Below are 18,672 nucleotides of genomic sequence, written 5' to 3' on the forward strand. Positions count from 1 at the left end.
GCTTCAGATATTATGAAGTAGTTGAACATGACTGACCTGTTCATATAATGTGGAGTGTGAATTTGGTGGAATAAAAGCAAGTTAAAAGAGTATACAAACTAGCCTGCTGGTAGGTGGGTGCTTGGAGACAGAGGAGGGGCATGAGGGACAAGGAACAGAGCTGGGACAAGAAGCAGAGCTCTTCCTTGATGTCCCTTCACTGCATCTTCCTTGAGGAAAGAAGAAGGAAGGTGTGCAGGACCCAATTTCCCATGCAGGAAATTTAAAGATGGTGTGGGCACAGCCTGGTGCTGTTGGATGTGAAGAAGGGGAATTTTCAGGTCCTGTAGTGAGAGAGATTTAGTCTTTGCTTTTAGAGCAGTGAAAGTCCTTGCATGGCCAACTCTTTTGGAAGATACTAATTCCTTGGGCTGTTTATCCAGCAGACCCAGGGCTTGGAGGATCTTTGTGCTAATGATAAGGGGTGTGGACTTGCCCTCCAGCACTAGTTGGTGTAAATCTGTCTGGCACTGTGCACACACAACCCGTCTGTTGCAGTCCCCTGTTGGAAAGCTTCCCATGCTGCTGCCTTGGTAATGCTCAGCACGTACAGGAATGGAAAGAACTAAACACAGAGTTGCTGTTAAAAATGAGTTTTAGTAGATATGGACTGAAGTAATTTCAGCAAATTGGACTAAAAGCACACTTCTGTGCTTTTCTTTGTTCCTGTAACCATCTCCCACCTCCCATCTCTCACAGACTAGTGTTTACCGGCCCCGTTGAATTCTCACACGTTCCAGTTGTTTGAATCCTATTTAGAGTTTTATTTCTCTTGCAGGTCTAGGCTTGCAGTTATGAAGTATTGATGGGCTTCTGACAGGGTTGTCGTTTGGACAAGGTTTAGGTTTTTGATCAGTATTTTTTGCATGCTTAGTTAGTGTGATGTTTGGGTTCTGTTCTTTGCTGTTTTTTATCGTGCTCTGTACTCCCTGTCCTGAGTTGTGACACCCTGGGGTTTGTCCATCATCTGTAGTTTTTCAGACTGTTAGTGAATTGGTGCTGTTTCTCATCATTGGAATATTACTTGGCATCTACTTAGGACACCAAGTCATGTTTTTGGTTTTTTTTTTGATTTTTTTTTCCCCAGTAGATTTTAATTTTTAATCATGCATGTGTATAAAACAGTTTTCCCCTGGGATTTTTTTTTCCTAGTTTTTTTTTTTTTTACCACCTTTTTTGTTGTTTTTTTTTTTTTTTGGTTGCCTTTACTTGGTATCTCCCCTTAGCTGCAGATTGGAAGCATGTTCCCTGAGCTCGTGTTTGACTGAACGTTTTGCTGTTGGCTGCTTACGTGACTTGTTTGAGGATAAACACTTTTATTTTTCTGGGATATCATTCCTACGAGATAATTTATGGCTTGGTTTTTGTCATCTTCAAGAAGAAAAGTTTGTCTTGGCTTTGCCTAAGTGTTGAGGACTGTTCTCAGAGTGATGGACCATAGTCCCCGAGACCAAACATCATATTTAATTTGCTTTGTCTACAACCTTTTCTTGTCAGTTATGCCTAAAAGTATTTCTTCTTAAGAAAGCTTTAAAAGAAAGAAATCCCATACATTTCTTAGAGTTCCAATCTCTTGTTGCTAAGCCTTTGTAGATGTATACTTTAAGTATGTATTTTTAAGACTGAAGAAGCAATAAAAAAGCCATTCTGAACATCACATCTAAAACTAAACAGCGCATCTGAGAAGACAATGAGGCATTTATATTCAGAGAAGTTACAGCTCAGAGAATGAGATTTTTCATTCTATTTCATGAAACTCCAACCAGAACCAAGAAAGCTGAGCATAACCTAAGTATTTTTGGAGAGAATAAATAAAGTGTAAATGTCAGGGATATTTGATCAGTGCAGAAAGTTAGAGTTCCTGAAATGCACAAAGAAATGAGAAAAGGTTACCCCAGCTGCCAGAACACCTCATATTTATCTGTGCAGCCAGGAGCAGCTACAGCCACCACCAGAGCTTACCAGGAGCAAAACAATTTTTGGGAGCAGTAGGTATCGAGTTTTACTGGTGCTTGTGTAAGATTTTACAGCTGGGAATGGAGTGATCATCGTAAAGCCTCCTGTAAATTCCTGTCATCACTTCAGCACATGAAGCAAGATTAGTCTATCTTTCATTTTGCTTTTCTTTTTTTCTAATTGCTGTTAACTTTTGCTTCATTTGTCACATATCTACTATGAATATAATAGGTAAAAATGATGTGTAAATAAGTACCTATGTATCTTGCTTCAGCGAGGCACCTGAGCCTGTGCTTATCTTTAAATACATGATTTAATCACTGAAAGCTTAAATTTTTCCCTGAAGTGAGGCTGTGCTGTTGTCAGTGAGCATTTCCCAGCACGGTTGTAATTTTTAGTTAAGAAGACCAAAACAAAAATCAGACATAATGTAATTAACAACATCTCATTTGCAATTATTGTAGCGAAAGTATCACTAACTCCTTATTTTAACACGGTTTTGATTTAATATAGCAAGATGGCTTTTCTTTTTGTCTCATGCAGCCTCACTTCAAATATTTCTGTTTTTAAAAGTCCAGGGGGTAAAGCTGCCAGCAGGACACTGTGCTTCTGAATTAGGGTACTACACACGGTGGGGCAGGCTTCTTCAGGATCCTTGGGATCCATGCACATACTTTTTAAGGATTATCACTTTACACCCACTGGCAGAACCCATTTCTTATAAATAATTTAACACCACCCCCCCCCAAGTTTAAATTTACTCTCAGCTTTGTTTCCTGGGCATTTAGGATGTCACGGACTCTACAAATGGCAAATCCATGAGGGCAGTTTGGAGAGGGACGTGTTAACCAGATGCCTAAGTGATAAAACCCTTCAGCTGCGACTCTGGTGCCTGAATTCAGTAGTGGCAGTAATCCTCTGTGGTTTTTTTTGCCTTGCTGCAGGTGTGTGCATCCCAGGGGAGGTGTGATCCAGAGCGTGTCCTCCTGGAAGCGCAGCTCTCAGTTCATCAACGCCCAGCAAACACAGTCATGGACAGCAGTGGCTCCCCAGCAGAACTGGTCCTCACCCCCAGAAGTCGTGGACCTCACCCTGGATGAGGACACCAGGCGCAAATTCCTGCTGTAATCCCGTGTCACTGTGTCCCCGTCCCCTTCCCCTCTTCCCCTTTGTGGCACAGAAGTTCATGATTAAACCTTGAGTTTCAGAGCCCCCTCCCCACCCCGTTCTTGGCACTATGGAATTCAAACTCACGACGTCTTTTTCATGTCCATAAGAATGTAGTACGATTTCAGTATGACTTAAAAGGGTTTTTTGCCTTCTCAAAGGGGGATTCCTCTCAGATTAACAGCACCGAATTTAAAACACATCTACAGTTTACTAACGTGTGCGTGTTAATCTGAAGAAATAACTGTGTGCAAAACTTACATCCTCCCTCCCTTCCCCTCCTCCCGACTCCAGAACGTTTTTAACTTATCAGTAATATTGAGTTTGTTAGTAGAAGTTAGTGTGTTGCTGTGTGAGCATCAGTGATTTTGAGAAATGGTGTGTCCTCACTGATTTCAGTGGAACTGGGGGTATTCAACACTTCTGAAGTCTGGGCCAAGAGTGTTTATACACAAGCTGATTTGGTTGTTTTACCAGCAGGAGGGACTGTTTTTAATGCAAATGGCCCATAACTTATGCACTGAACAGCTTTTAATTAAAGCATTTTTATTCTCAGTATAATTTATAGTTTATTCAGTGCTGAATCTTCTGTCTACTTGACTACTGTGTTTCACTGATCATTTCCCATGGCTTGATATGGCTAAAACAGTAATAATAGTAGTGACTTAGTAGCAGCTGATTATTGCAAAAGCACAGGAGAAGGTAATAAAAAGGCCCAGCATCCCTCTCCGTCATGGTTTGAGATAGCCCCAAAATCCAATTCCCTAGTCTAAGCCCCCTCCCACATCTCAGCCTAATGTGAGATGGGTTTTTTCAAACAAAAACACACCAGACTCCAAATGGGGGAAAGGGAATATATTACAATGTACAAATAAATATTATCACACATTATACACACGATCACAGCTATCTCTACCATGACACTCTCCTTTTTAATTATAGCTGAACTTTTTTACCTTTATCCAAGAATTGCCTGGAGGAGATGGAGAAACTAAACGTTTTGCTCGTAGTCCTCATTTCTCCTGTTGCTTATTTGCTTCATTCACCACTTCAAAAAAAGAAAAAAAAAAAACCAAACAAGCAAATTCCAAAGCCCCAGCCTGGCAAAGCACTGGCAGCTGCCGGTGTTCAGCTGGGACTGTTCCCAAGAACTCGTGGGGCCACTTAAGTGCTTAAAACACTGTCCTAAAAGATGTTGCAGGATCAGAATCGGAACCTAAAGTTGTGATTTTTTTTTTTTGTTGTCGTTTAATTAATAATCTGCACCCTGCAGGATTCTAGCCTATATGGCTTTAAATCTTACCTCTTACGCGAGTTTTAAAATTGTTTTTAGGGCGTGATTCAGATTCTTTCTACCAGAATATTTACAGAAATCAGTGGAACTACTCAGTTTAGTGGGCTGTGGTTTCTGTGGTGTGTATGGAAATTCCTGCCCCTCATCTGTCATTTTGAGCCTTTCTCAAGGCAAAAACCAAAGATTAGACTTCTAACAGAATGATATTATTCACTTTTAAAGTCTCTCGTGCAATTAAAATGTTCCTTCATATTTTGGATGTTTTTAGTGGGAATTTTTTACAGCTCTGTCTTCAGATTTTTTTAGCAGTTAGGGCTGAACAGGGGTGGTCAGGACACGGGAAGTTCTGCTTTCTTTTTGTGCTGGCTGGTTTTGAGATTTATTTGGCTTCCAACAGTTTTACCTGTGGGCAGAAAAAAACAAATTAAAAATAGAACTGCCTGTGTTGTCACGTAAAGGAAAAACAGCCCGGTATAGTCAGTAACAAACATCTCTTTTTCCCCACAAGCAGAACAGTTTGGACTGCACTTTACAACACGAGTAGGTAAGGGATCGATACTCCAACTTCCAGCTTTCTAAAACATTGAACATTAAGTGTATTATTGCATGGCCAGAAAAATGTATGTGGTGCTTCTAGTGACCGATTTCTTTCGGGGGGGGGGGGGGGGTTGGGAGGGAGGGGAGTGTGGATGGAGCCCCTTGGCAGTGCAGTAGGGAAAAGCCCCCCGCACTGCTCTCTGTTGGTCCCTCCTCCCGGTGTTTTAATCGCGCACCTCAGTCGTTTCCATGGGCTCACACACCTGCTGTAGAGGTAACTCTGGAACAGGGGCTTAGTGTGGCTGCTTCTCCCTGTTCCACAAAGTCACCTGGAGATCAGTTTTGAAGAAAGCTGCAGGGACCCGTTTGCAGTCCTTCCGTGAAAAAATGCAAACTAACTCTCCTCGTTTTTTTTCAGTTTGTATATGATGTGACTTCCATGTATATATAAAAACAACTGCATCCTAACCAAACTTCCTCCATTTGTGCACTGTGTTTGTTTAAACAATTCACATATTGTAGTCCGATGCAGGTTTTCTTTTATTTAAAACACTACGTATTTTCTCGTATTCTTAAGAGATTTTAAAGGGTAGTGCTCTGAAAAACACAATCACTGGATAGCTTAGGGTTAGGAAGTGGTTTGGTTTTGTTTCTCTCTCTCTCTCTCTCTTTTTTTTTTTTTAAACTGTTATTTTTTTTAAAAAAGAGCAAAATGTGCCTGGGTGGTTTTGCTCTTCTAAGCAAGAAAGAGAAAAGTCAGCCATTGTATGGCTAAGAACCAATGCACTTGGGGCCTGATCCAGAACCCACTGGGGTCGGTGCAGGGCTTTCCATCGACCTCAGTGTGCATTGGCTCGAGCCCTTCAGGGTTTAGCAGTTCCTGAATTGCTGGAGTGTGAACTTGGAATCTTCTATAGTGAAGACAAATCACTGCTTAGAATATAAATGTTTAAAATGTGCAACTCTAGTTTTAAAAAAAAAAACAAAACAAAACAAAAAAATTGATTCTTCTCAACACTCACTATTTAGTTCTCATTTTCCATCTAGTATTTAATGGTCTTTGGAGAAAAATAATAATAAAACAGAGTGTTATATAAATATAAATATATATATTTTTGGTGCAAGATGAGACCTTCTGTTTTTTTGAAACAAGTCTGTAGAATAAAGGTTAAACTATTTTAAGACAAAATAAAATAGAGTGTATTATTTAAACAACGTCAATTTGTTTGGAATTTTTATTTTCCACTTTCATCAAATGTGCTGCAGTTTGTCATATGTCCAAAATAAGACCTTAAGATCTGGGTTACAGCTGCCCAAATACAGCATGTTCCCTGCTGTAACACATACAGCATGTATGTAACATGCAGTAACACATGCAGTTTTGCATGTCCAGAATGGAAAAGTGATTTCCCGACTGCAGAATCTTGCTTTTATCTCTCAGACCAGGGCAGGACTAACACTTCTCCCTGTAGTGCCAGAGGGGGTGCCAGGAGATGTTCAGGTACCAGTAACAAGTGGCTGCTGCCCATCACAGACTCCCAGAGTGGTTTGGTTGGAAGGGACCTTTAAGATCATCCAGTTCCACCCCCTGCCATGGGCAGGGACACCTTCCACTATCCCAGGTTGCTCCAAGCCCTGTCTAACCTGGCCTTGGACACTTCCAGGGATGGGGCAGCCACAGCTTCTCTGGGCAACCTGTGCCAGGGCCTCACCACCCTCACAGCCAAGAATTCCTTCCCAGTATCTTATCTAACCCTGCCCTCTGTCAGTTTAAAGCCATTCCCCCTTGTGCTGTCCCTCCAGTCCCTTGTCCAAAGTCTCTCTCCAGCTCTCCTGGAGCCCCTTTAGGGGGTCTCAGGTCTCCCTGGAGCCTTCCCTTCTCCAGGTGAATCCCCCCAGCTCTCCCAGCCTGGCTCCAGAGCAGAGGAGCTCCAGCCCTTGGAGCATCTCCGTGGCCTCCTCTGGACTCGCTCCAGCAGCTCCTTGTCCTCCCTGCGCTGGGGGCTCTGCAGAATCCCTTCCAGGGATGTGATTTTGGCACAACCTCCACCTCCCCCCACACCTCAGTCCTTCAGGTGTCTGAGCACCCTTCACACCGTTATTTCTCCGACTCTATCCCCCTGTCCCATCCTCCCAGGCATCTTCTGCTGGTCAGTGAGACCAACGAGACACTGGGATTTCCTCACACAGCCAGACAGTGCTGACAGGCTCAGACCTGCTGCTACTGAGAAAGGAGGTGCAGACCAACTGTGAAGCTCTGGGCAAGTCCTCACTGACCACAGGGAGGTGGTGCCAGTCAGAACAGTGTTTGGAGAACCACTAAATTACACCAGGGAATTTACAGTGACAAGTAAAGAAGGGAATGGGATGGTAAGCACAATTGCACTGTGCAATTAGGGTCCTGCTGCCTGCCAGCCTTCTCATAGGCAAAATGGGAATAGGAATAATAATAATAATTCAGTACCTCTCCAGTGTTTACCGTGTATTTATTACATGAGGAAGCTCTCGGTGCAAGTGAGGAAAGCCATTTATCCATGTATTTTAAATATCAATATGGATAATGAGAGTGAAGCGACTCAGTTTTCAGCTCCACTGAGTCCATGGGGTTTGTGAAGCCTGAAAAAACAAATTCTGGGTCTGGTGGTGGCTGTGGAGGTGGACACCAGACTTGGGTTTTGTTTCATGTGTATCATGTGTCGTGGAGTTTGGTGCAGATGTGGGAAGAGGACAGATGTTGTATCTCCTGAATCTTTTTTTCTCCATCACCAAGTCACACCCAGAGTCTGTAGACTTCAAGATACACCGAAGGGAAAGCTTAAAATTTCTCCTGTGGCACTTGGCACCTCTTTATGTAGGAGCCACTTGGCTTTGTGGTAATTGTCGTTTCTGCGGCAAACACAAGAACTGACCAAAACTACACAAAACTAGGTTAGATTTGGTATTGCTTTCCCCAGTGAATTCACCGCGATGCAGATTAATTTTGTGGTTGAAAATTTAGTTTGTCTGCCTTTAAATGAGGACTGAAAGTTTTTTGCTAAGTGGATTAGTTCCCCAGTTCCCTGGAGAATCTGTAAATGTTGTCCTTTGTAGAGTGCATCACCTGCATTGGCTGATACACTACTCAGTTTCCCCTCTCCTTTTTAGGGTTGTCATCTGTGAATATCAGCTGCTGTGGCCTTCTCTCCAGAGCATTCCAGGGATTTCATTTCCCTCCTTTCTGCACAGGAAAGGAGCAGAACACCTGCAAAATGCAAACTTGGGAGGGACAAACACTGCGTTTACTTTCGTTTTTGGTGCAAATAAGGTGAATTAAAGTCCTCCTGTTACTGACACCTAAGAGCAGATGAGGATCCAGCCCCCACCAAGTTTATATCTTGACACCAAGGAGTTTATGAAAAGTGAATGCATTCCTGAGAGTCCTTGCAACTGCTGATTCATAAATGCCCCTTGGAAGTTTTCTCCTGGAGCTGGTTAGTCATCTAGATTTGCAACTCAATTTAAAATTAGAATTGAGTGCCAGCCACTGGGAAGGAAATATCTTTCAGACAATCTCAGGGCCAAGCTGGAGTGGGCAGCGGAAAGCTGTCTGAAAGTTTAACTTCAGATAATTTCCTACATGTACTTGCTGCATCGGCAGCTTTGGGTGAATCCAGGGCAACCACACCAGGGCTGGGAAAAGAAACAAGAGTCCTCTGTCAAATTCGTTTTTCGTTGCTGTAGTGATGTGAATTGAAGGCAGAACTCCCTGGAGCCTGACTGGTGCCTTTTCCAGGGGCTTTCCTACATGTGCCTCTGACGAAATGCTGAGCATGGCATTTGCTTATCTGTGCCTTCAAGCTCCTGTCCGGCCCCTGACTGAGGACACCCAAACCTTTCCCATTTCCTCTCTGCCAGGTCCTTGCACGTCTACCTTAAATTTAACATTGCTGAACTCCATTGTCACACCAATCATAGGATCAAACAACAATTTGGGTTGGAAGGGACCTTAAAGATCATCTCATTCCAACCCCCGGCCATAGGCAGGGACACCTCCCACTATCCCAGGTCATTCCAAGCATGACCCTGAACACTTCCAGGGATGGGGCAGCCACAGCTTCTCTGGGCAACCTGTCCCAGGGCCTCACCACCCTCACAGCCAACAATTCCTTCCCAATATCCCAAACTCTCAGTTTTTCCCCCCTCACCTTTCCAGCTGTGACCCTCTGGATGCCCCAGTGTTTGGCCACATGGATCTCCATAGGAGGCTGCCATTTTGAAGCAGGGCATGTTCAAAGCCCCCTCTGTGGGACTGCAGGTACACAGGAGATGTTTATCCACGGTGTTATGAGCTGGCAGTGGTCCTAAACCCAAAGAGGAGCTTTCAAGTCTGGAGTGGCTGGGCTGGAGTGATGCTTTCAAGATCCTAATGGGAACTGTGTCACTCATGTTATGTGTTCTCACACAAAGCTCATCTTACCTGGCATGGGTTATGACAGAGATGCATGAAAAGGTAATTTTCTTGCCTTTCCACATGATTACACTTTCCTTTTAGGTCTATTTATTTACACTCTCCCTGGACCGCATGTGACAAAACCACCAAATAAAAATACCCCACACAGGAGCTCTGCCAGTGACAAATCACTGTCCAAGCACCTCAGACCTCTTTCCTGGCATCTCACTGACACCTCCCTTTGTGCTGACATTGGGGGAATGGTGGGGGCATCCCCATAACATGGGAGGCCAACAAAGAAGGGACTCACAGGAGCGGGATGTCATCGAGGGCAGATGCTGAGTGACTCCTAAACTGCTCCCCCAGCTCTGCCTCCTGCTTCTGGAGGAGATCCCCAATCCCTGGGCAGAAGGGGAATCTCCAGCACAGTGGAGTGATGTGGCCAAAACTCCAGCTCGTGAACATATCCCTGGTGAGAACGATTTCTAACCCGCTCAGCGAGGGTGGGAAATAGGCCCAACCTCTCTGTGAGATGCATCTCAAAGAAGAAAAATGCAGGTTGGGGTATTTTGTCAAGTCATTTTTGTTTCTGATGGTTCTTGGTGCATGCTGCATCTTCCCTGGGATTGTTGGTGTCATCTCTCCAATTCCATGGCGAACATTGGGCTGGACAGTACCTGAAGGCAGCTGACAAGAAAGACAGAGAGGGACTTTTTACAAGGGCCTGGAGAGGCAGACAAGGGGTTTCCCACTGCCAGAGAGCAGGCTTAGATGGAGTATTAGGAAGAAATTCTTTACTTTGAGGTGTGAGGCCCTGGCACAGGTTGCCCAGAGAAGCTGTGGCTGCCCCATCCCGGGAAGCATACAAGGCCAGGTTGGACAGGGCTTGGAACAACCTGGGTAGTGGAAGGTGTCCCTGCTCAGGGCAGGGACTTGGAATGAGATGAGCCTCAAGATCCTTTCTGACCCAAACCATTCTGTGACAGGCAGTGACAGGAGCTCACTTTCAGTCTGTCAAAGGACCAGAGCTCTTCAGGGAAGAGTTTTCAGCTCCAGGCAGGTAAGAGATGGAGATTATCCAGACAAAATCCTGGCAGACCATGGGATGTGGGAGTACCAGCCTGTAGAAACACCCCCATTTCTATGTTTTACCACCAACCTCCAAAATACCTCTCCCTAAAAAAAGTCCCTGAAGTGATGAACCACAGGCACAGGGCAGGATTTTTGGGGGTGTCCTGTGCAGGGCCAGGAGTGGGACTTCCACGATCCTTGCATGTGCCTTCCAACTCTGGATATTCTGTGATTCTGTGATGAAAAATCCAATCACTATGTGTCACTACGTGTCCACAAACCACATCTGACCCAGGAAAAGCCAGGAGCATGGCAGGAATCAGCACAATCTCCCCCGGGTGCTCAGGGCCAGGTGGAGGTTTACTCTGACAACCCCAGAACGTGCTAAATAACCAGACTCAGCCTGTCCCTTAACACCTAACACAGTCCTGTGGCTTTTTGGTGCCTGCTGGCCCCAGGGCAGGTGTGAAACTGCTCAGATGGTCGTGCATTACTCAGGCTGCAGCGAGTGAGCCCTGAATAACTGAAGGCTGGGTGTTTACCTGTGGTGATGCACTCAGTGCCACCGGTGTGTTGTAGGTGTGTTCCTGTTGACAACCATCAGACAGCCCCAGTTCAGCTCTTGGGCTCCCTTTGTGCAGCCAAAGTCCACGGAGAGCACTGTGCTGCCCCTCCAGTGCAGCACAGAGATATAAAACCGGTCTTGATATCGTTCTTCATTCAGATGGCTTTTGTTTCTTCCATCTTATTTTCATCAGAGGGGGTTCCCCCCCATGGTTTTCCCTCGGTTTGAAGAGGTGGGGGAGATGGGTGCAGGTGAACTTTGGGGTGACCCAGGGCAGACTCAAGCCATTAGAAGTCAACAGTGGCAAAATGAAGAGCAGGATGGAGGTTTCATAGAATCACAGAATCACTGAATGATTCGGGTTAGAGGGGACCTTAAACATCATCCAGTTCCACCTCCTGCCATGGGCAGGGACACCTTCCACTAGACCAGGTTGCTCCAAGCCCTGTCCAACCCGGCCTTGGACACTTCCAGGGATGGGGCAGCCACAGCTTCTCTGTGCAACCTCTGCCAGGGCCTCAGCACCCTCACAGGGAAGAATTCCTTCCCAATATCCCATCTAACCCTGCCCTCTGGCAGTGGGAAGCCACTCCCCCTAGTCCTGTCCCTCCATTTCTTTTCCAAAGTCCCTCTCCAGCTCTCTTGGAGCCCTTTTAGGCACTGGAAGGGGCTCTAAGTTCTCCCTGGACCCTTCTCTAAGATACCCAGAGCAGGAGACAAAAACACAGTGAGTAAATCCAAATAAAAAGGGGGATAATATCAAAAGGCAGCTCACAGTTGTTGAAATTGTCAAGTTGAAAATGCTGTTTAGTTTGTCCTCCCCCATTGCAAAAGGAGGATGAACCTCTGGTGCACACCTGACCGTCCTCCACACCTCTCAAGAGCATTTGAGGACCTTTCCTGCAGTTGGGATGCTGTGAAAATATCACCTCAGGCCATTAAAAACCCCAGCCCCCTTGGAGCTGGGGAATCATTGGCTCCTTCCACAATCACTCCTTCTTCCAGCTGCTTGTCAAGAGGATGAATTTTAGGGCAATTTTTAAAGCAGTCCCACCTGGGCATGGCACAAGACAGGGAGCGTGCTTTGCAGGAGGGGCTAAGCTCCCTGCCAGCCAAAAAAGGCTTATTATAATGATTTATTATCCCAGTAAGCAGCAGGACTGGTTTTGGAGGGGTGATGCTGAGCTCCCTCATCCCTCAATGGCCAATGTGAGGTCTTGCCCCGGACCAGCATTCCCAGTTTGTGCAAGGCTACAGCAAAACTCCCAAAATGCTCTTAAAAGTTCTCAAAAATGCTTCAGAATTAACTCTACACCTGTATCCTCCCTATCCCCACGCGCCTGGGAGGAATTCCCTTCATTCCTGGTGCTCCAGGGTTGGCTCAACCTGCTCCCAGCCCCTTGGAAAGTCTGGGTTGGGGGCGTGTGGGTGGAGCTGAGCGCTCTCAGCAGCAGCCAGCGACCAGCAAAAGAAGTAATATTCATGGTTTTTAATGTAATTTGGCCACGGATATTTTATCTCAGGAAGCCCGGGCTGGAAGCAGCCCTCGGGAAGGCACTAGATGGCACCAAAGCCGGAGGATACAGGCTCCGGGCTGCCATCGCAGCCTCCTCTGCATCCCCCAGGAAGGGGGAAAGCGCCTTCAGAAACAAACAAAAAGGCTTGTGCATGTGAAAAGGCCAGTTGTTTTTGTTTTGTTTTGTTTTTTGTTTATTCGTTTGTTTGGTTGGTTGGTTTTTGTTGTTCTCCTGTCCCTGCTGGACTCTGTTGTCTTATCCAGGTCCTGTCCTTTCAGCCAGCATCCATCCCGAGGCAGGGAAAAGAGCCCCAGAAAGAGCAAAAAAAATCGAGCCATCCGGATGTAATACTGAAATTAAATTAACCAGCTGTGACTTTGAGGTAATTAACCACCGATGAGTCAGATGGAGTGTCCTTTCTCCAGATATCAAGCCCAGGCTCTGGGAAGGTGGACAGGGGTCACTGACCTTGCCTTATTTTTGGTTAGTGCAAACCAAGGAGTGGATTTCACAAACAAAATAGCACAATGTCCTTGATTAGTGACAGAAAATGTGGGATTTTGCAGCAAAGCACGTTGCCAGAAGAGGGCTTCCGTTTTGCACCAGAGTTCTGGCACCAGTCATAGTTCCATCCCTAAGCTGCTGCTGCAGGGAGCTGGCAGGATACTGGGATGAGGAGAACATCGGAGGACCACCAAGGAAAACACACCAAAACCCCTGCTCCCTAAAAACAAAGGCAGGATGGAGGAGAAATGATGAATTTGGGGTCATTCTGCTTGAAACAGGGTGACATATCCCAAAGCCCAATCCCTGCCCTCTTCCTAGGAAGGCAAAGAGTCGATAATGACTATGTGTGCTTGAAACTCTAACTGAAAGTAATAATTTAATCAGCCCCAATATCCCACTTGGGACTCAGTGCAGTGAAACATCGACAGCTCCTATTTTGCAACAACTCTCAGTTGTCAGAAAAAAGTCACCTTTATTCTGTTGGCTGCCAGACCCATGCAAATGGAGAATGAAATTCCTCAAAGAAAAATAATTCAATTTTAGCAAAAATGATAAGACATAAATGGGGACATTGTAGAATCATTGAATCACTTTAGTTGGAAGAGCCCTCCGAGGTTGCCACGTCCAACCATTCCCCAGCACTGCCAAGGCCACCACTGACCCATGTCCCCAAATGCCACATATACACAGCTATTAAGTCCCTCCAGGGATGGGGATTCCAACACTGCCCTGGGCAGCCTCTGCCAGGTTCTGGACAACCCTTTCCATGAAGAAATTTTCCCAATATCCAATCTAAACCTCCCCTGGCACAGCTTGAGGTTGTTTTCTCTCATCCTCTCCCTTGCTCCCTGGGAGCAGAGCCCGATCCCCCCCTGGCTCCCCCCTCCTGTCAGGGAGTTGCAGAGCCAGAAGGTCCCCCCTGAGCCTCCTTTTCTCCAGGATGAGCCCCCCCAGCTCCCTCAGCCGCTCCTGCTGCTCCAGACCCTTCCCCAGCTCCATTTCGTTCTCTGGACCTGTGACACCCCATCTGCTATGGCAAAATAGTGACACAGTGTTTTCTTTCTCTCCTCCCAAATGGCTGCTCTTTGGAGCTGAGGCTTTTACTTGTTTTCTTATTTTCTCTCCATAGAACTGGAAAATTTGAAATGCTGAAATGTTACACTTTGAGCAAATGCATCATGATTTCCTCTACCTTGCTTTTTTTTTCCTTTTCTTTTTTCTTTTCTTTTTTTTTTTTGACAAAAATAAGAAAAAAGAAAGGCAGTAAAAAGCAGAAGAGATAAAATTACAGGGAGGCAGAAAATAAAGGGGGAAAATAACCCTAGAATAAATGTCAGTGTAAATAAATCCCAAATAAAGCCTTTCCTCAAGCCAGAAGCCTCTCAGTTTCTCGATCCCCACCTGGATTTGGGCTGCTGTTGCTCCCAGGCATGGGATGATACAATAGGGTTTGCTGTAGAGATTTCCCCTCCTTTTTCACCCTTTCCCTATCCATTCCTTATTTTCCCTTAAATTTTTCCACTGTCACTTTTCTCTGGATTTTCTCCAGTGCTGGTCTCCCAAGCCCTACAGGCTTTTTGCCTCCCCCATGTAAGAGCTGAGACCCTCAAAACCCTCGGCCTGTTCTTTGTCATGGGATTTGTGAGACCCACCAGCCTTGCCTGGAAGCACCACCAAGGTTTCCAGCCGTGGTCCTGCTCTGGTTGTATCACCATGGACACACCAAGATGTGGTGCCAAGGAAACCATGATCCAAAGAGCAGCTGAAGACCAGCAATTAATCAAAGCCTCAGACTGTTGTTTAGCAAAGAGGTCACACCATCCACATGCTTCATCCCTACTAGGAGTGAGGCATCAGTTCTCTCCAGGCCATCAATCCCATGGATGCCCCTCTCTGGAAGTGTTCAAAGCCAGTTTGGACAGGGCTTGGAGCAACCTGGGATAGTGGAAGGTGTCCCTGCCCATGGCAGAGGGTTGGAATGAGGTGGACTTTAATGTCCCTTCTAACCCAACCCATTCTGGGATTCCATGATTCCATGATCCTGCCATAAAATGGCATCCGGGGGTGAAAGGTGTCCTCCTTGAGCCAACCACAGCTTCAAAACAGCTGGAAAACACCCTTCCCTGGGGCCTTTCCGCTGTTCCTACCAGAGGTCAGCCAAAAAAACCACAACCAAGTTTGAAGAAAATCAGCTCATCAGTTTTTGAGCCAGTTGATCCCATCTTGACTTCCCACAGGATCTCACCCAGCTTGGTCTTGCAGAAGTGGTGAAAAGTCCCATATCAGATGGAAGGAAATGACGGAGGGCTTTGAGGCGGGCAGAGGGTCTGGCGATGAGCTGGGAACTATGATCACCCTCAGTGCTGCCTGAGGAAGGTGGCTGATGTGCCACATGTGCCCCAGCGCCTTCCAGCTGCTCTGTATCACATTTATATTTACCAAATATCCCCCGTACGTGCCTGGCCAAAGGGAGAATCCTTCCTTGTGGGACTGAGGGGTGAGACACCTGCGCTCCAGCCTCTCCAAAGCTTCACCAGTGTCACATGTGACACTCACGAGGCTGGAGAACATCTCACCAGAGCAGAATTCCACGGTGTTAATTTTTAAGGAAAGCTTGGGGCAAAAGCAGGAGGATGCCCCAAACTGGGGGTGCTGGGACCCCAGAAGCTGCGCTGGGAGACACCAACAGGCAGGAGCCTCGTGGGCAGGAGGGAGCCAAGGGCTAATTTTAACACCAACCTGTGCCTGCGGCATCTGCGTGACATGCGAAGCCCCAGGGATGGATCGGGTGTCTCAGGAAAAGGGGGGAATGTGTGTGTGGATGTGAAGCAACAGCAGTGAGGGCTGAGCCCCGTGAAACACCCGCGACAACTGCGTGGCGGGGCTGGGGGTCACCAGAGCAGCTGCCTCAGGCAACTGGGGCTGGTGGCAGGGCTGCAACCCCTGGCCCGGGGCCAGCAGTGGACTCAGGAGACCATGGAGGGGATGCCAGGGTGTTTTACACCCCATCCTGCATCCACCATGATGTGGGGATGGGCCCGGGGAGACAAGGTGAACCCTTCTTCTCGGCTGATTCACGCGTGGGTGTGGCTACATCACACCCTCCAGGCTTTGTTAGCACTTAAAGAAGTGTCCCTTTGTAGGGTGTGTGTGACACAGTGAGGTCGAGATCACACCTTGGCGCTGGGAACGATTTGTTGCTGCTGATAGGAATGGGTGGGAATTGGTTGCTTTTCCACGCTGGGAAACAAAAGGGGTGCAGGAAGTGTTTCATTACAGCACAAACATGGAAAATTGGATTAGATCAGATACGAGAAGGTTTTTTATGATGCGGGTGGTGAGACACTGGCACAGGTTGCCCAGAGAAGCTGTGGCTGCCCCATCCCTGCGAGTGTTCAAGGCCAGGTTGGATGTGACTTGGAGCAATCTGGGATAGTGGAAGGTGTCCCTGCCCGTGGCAGGGGAGTGGGACGAGATGGACTTTAAGGTCCCTTCCAACACAAACCACTCTGTGATTCTGTGAAAAAAAAACACCAACAGATTTCGCTCTTTCCTTGGAAATATCCATGCTGATGGGACATCATGTGCTGCCTGCCAATACTGAGCCAGGGCTGGCCGAGCATTGCCCACGGCAGCACGGTGACAGCGGGGGACGAGGTTCAGCCTTTCCCTCCCAGAAACCCTCCCTGGAGTCAGCACAGCCTCCCGGGGGGCACTGAGGGGGGCAAGGCAGGAGGGGAAATCCAAACTGGGATGCAGTGGAGCGGGCACTGGGAGGCAGTGGGCACCCGGGACTTGTCCTGCTCCCATTTGAGGGGAGCTCGGCGCAGCAGCAATGTGAGAACTTACCCAAAAGAGCCCTTTCGGGCGGGGGTCGCAGCTCTGGAGGAGGCTCCAGGGCACGCACACTGGCAGCTGTCCCTACTCCCTGTGGATCAAGTTAATCCTTCCCACGCATCTGCCCTCGGGCTGCGGCGCTGGGAGGGAAGGGGTTACACAGAGCCAGGTTGCCAAGCCCACGTTTTAATTCAGATGGGGGGGGGGGGAACAAAACAAAACAAAACAAACCAACCCAAACCCACAACAAAACCACCAGATAAATCCAACGACAAACCCACTGCAATAATCCAGGCGGACAAATCCACCGCACATCCACGTTCGGAGGCTGCCGAGCGCTTAAACCTGCCAGATGCACGGGATGGATAAGGCTAAGCAGGGATTAAGGGGGCTCCCCACGGCGGGACGGCGGCAACAACAACCCCCGGCCTGGGCGGGGCGGAAAGGCCATGAAAAAGTCACTTTGCAGTGGGACGAAATGATTCCCGGGATCCTGCGCCCTGATGGAAACCCCTCCTGCACAACGGGGTCTTCCACTCCATTTAAACAGTTTTAATTCGAGATGAGCGTCTGGCTGCGTTTTTTCTTTTTCAGGCGGGGGGAGTGGGGTGTGTGTGCGGAGAATCGCCTTTCTTTAAGCCGTGGGGGTTTGTTGCCCCAGGAGGAGGGTGGCTCCGAGCCCCCAGGGAATTCCGCATCCCTCCAGGTCCCGCTGGAGCCATTTTAGGTTAGTGATGTCCCAACGGAGCAGCTCCGTCAGTGACTGGGGCGCCAACACAATGGGCCACTGTCACCCGGGAGGGGATGAGGGCAAGGACTGGGGTGGGGACAGGGACGAGCCCTCCGTGCTCCTGCGGCCCCGCCATCCTGCTCCTCGGGCCAGCCTGGGCGTGTGTCCCCCGCCTGTCACGGCCAGGGATGTGTGGCGGGGTGGACAGGGATGTGTGGCGGGGTGTGCTCCACGTGTGCGCTCCGCACGTGTGCTCTGCTGCGGGCACGGCGGGGCTCGGCCCGGGGCCACAGGGGGGTGTGCCCGTGTTCGTGTGTGGGTACATATGTACGTGTGTGCATATGTGTGTGTGTGCCCGTGTTCATGGGTGTGAGCATGTGTGGGTACATATCTATGTGTGTGTGCACGTGTGTGTGTGTATGTATGTTTGTGTGCACATGTATGTGTGTGTGTGCACGTGTGTGTGCATATGTGTGTGCATGTATGTGTGTGGGTGCACATGTATGTGCCATGTATGCGTGTGTGCATGCACATGTGTATGCACATCTGTGTGTGTATGTAATGTGCGTGTGCGCATGTATGTGTGTGTGCATGTATATGTGTGTGCATGTATATGTGTGCACATGTGTGTGCACGTGTGTGTGCATATGTGTATGTAATGTGTGCGTGCACACACGTGTGTGTGCATGTAATGTGTGTGTACATGTGTGTGTGCATGTATGTGTGTGCACACGTGTGTGCATGTAATGTGTGTACATGTGTGTGCACATGTATGTGCACATGTGTGTGCATGTATGTGTGTGCGTATGTGTGTGTGCACATGTGCGTGTGTGCATGTATGCACGTGCACATGTATGTGTGTGTGACTGCACGTGTGTGTGCATGTATGTTAATGGTGCACGTGTGTGTGTGCACGTGTATGTCTGCACATGTGTGTGTGCATATATGTGTGTATATACATGTATGTGTGGGTGCACATGTATGTATGTGTGTGCACGTGTGTGCACATGTATGCGTGTGTAT

General features: G+C 47.6%; 2 protein-coding genes across 3 annotated transcripts in view; both read left to right on the forward strand.

The window, feature by feature from the left end:
- The window catches only part of CUNH18orf25 (chromosome unknown C18orf25 homolog), a 42,762-nt gene extending 39,045 nt beyond the window's left edge, over positions 1-3,717 (forward strand). For both annotated transcript variants that reach the window (XM_027719993.2, XM_027719991.2), the window contains one exon: positions 2,940-3,717. In XM_027719993.2, coding sequence (XP_027575794.1) covers positions 2,940-3,123 — 184 coding nt within the window. In that variant the 3' untranslated portion in view covers positions 3,124-3,717. The remainder of the gene's footprint in view (positions 1-2,939) is intronic.
- Positions 3,718-17,636: 13,919 nt separating this feature from the next.
- RNF165 (ring finger protein 165) overlaps positions 17,637-18,672 on the forward strand; it is a 49,504-nt gene continuing 48,468 nt past the window's right edge. Inside the window, exon 1 of the mRNA XM_039381166.1 lies at positions 17,637-17,646. The gene's annotated coding sequence lies outside the window, so the exon portion shown is untranslated. The remainder of the gene's footprint in view (positions 17,647-18,672) is intronic.

Source organism: Pipra filicauda, unplaced genomic scaffold, assembly GCF_003945595.2.
Source record: "Pipra filicauda isolate LSUMZ 115617 unplaced genomic scaffold, ASM394559v2 scaffold215_size1667880_pilon, whole genome shotgun sequence".
Taxonomy (NCBI): Eukaryota; Metazoa; Chordata; class Aves; order Passeriformes; family Pipridae; genus Pipra; species Pipra filicauda.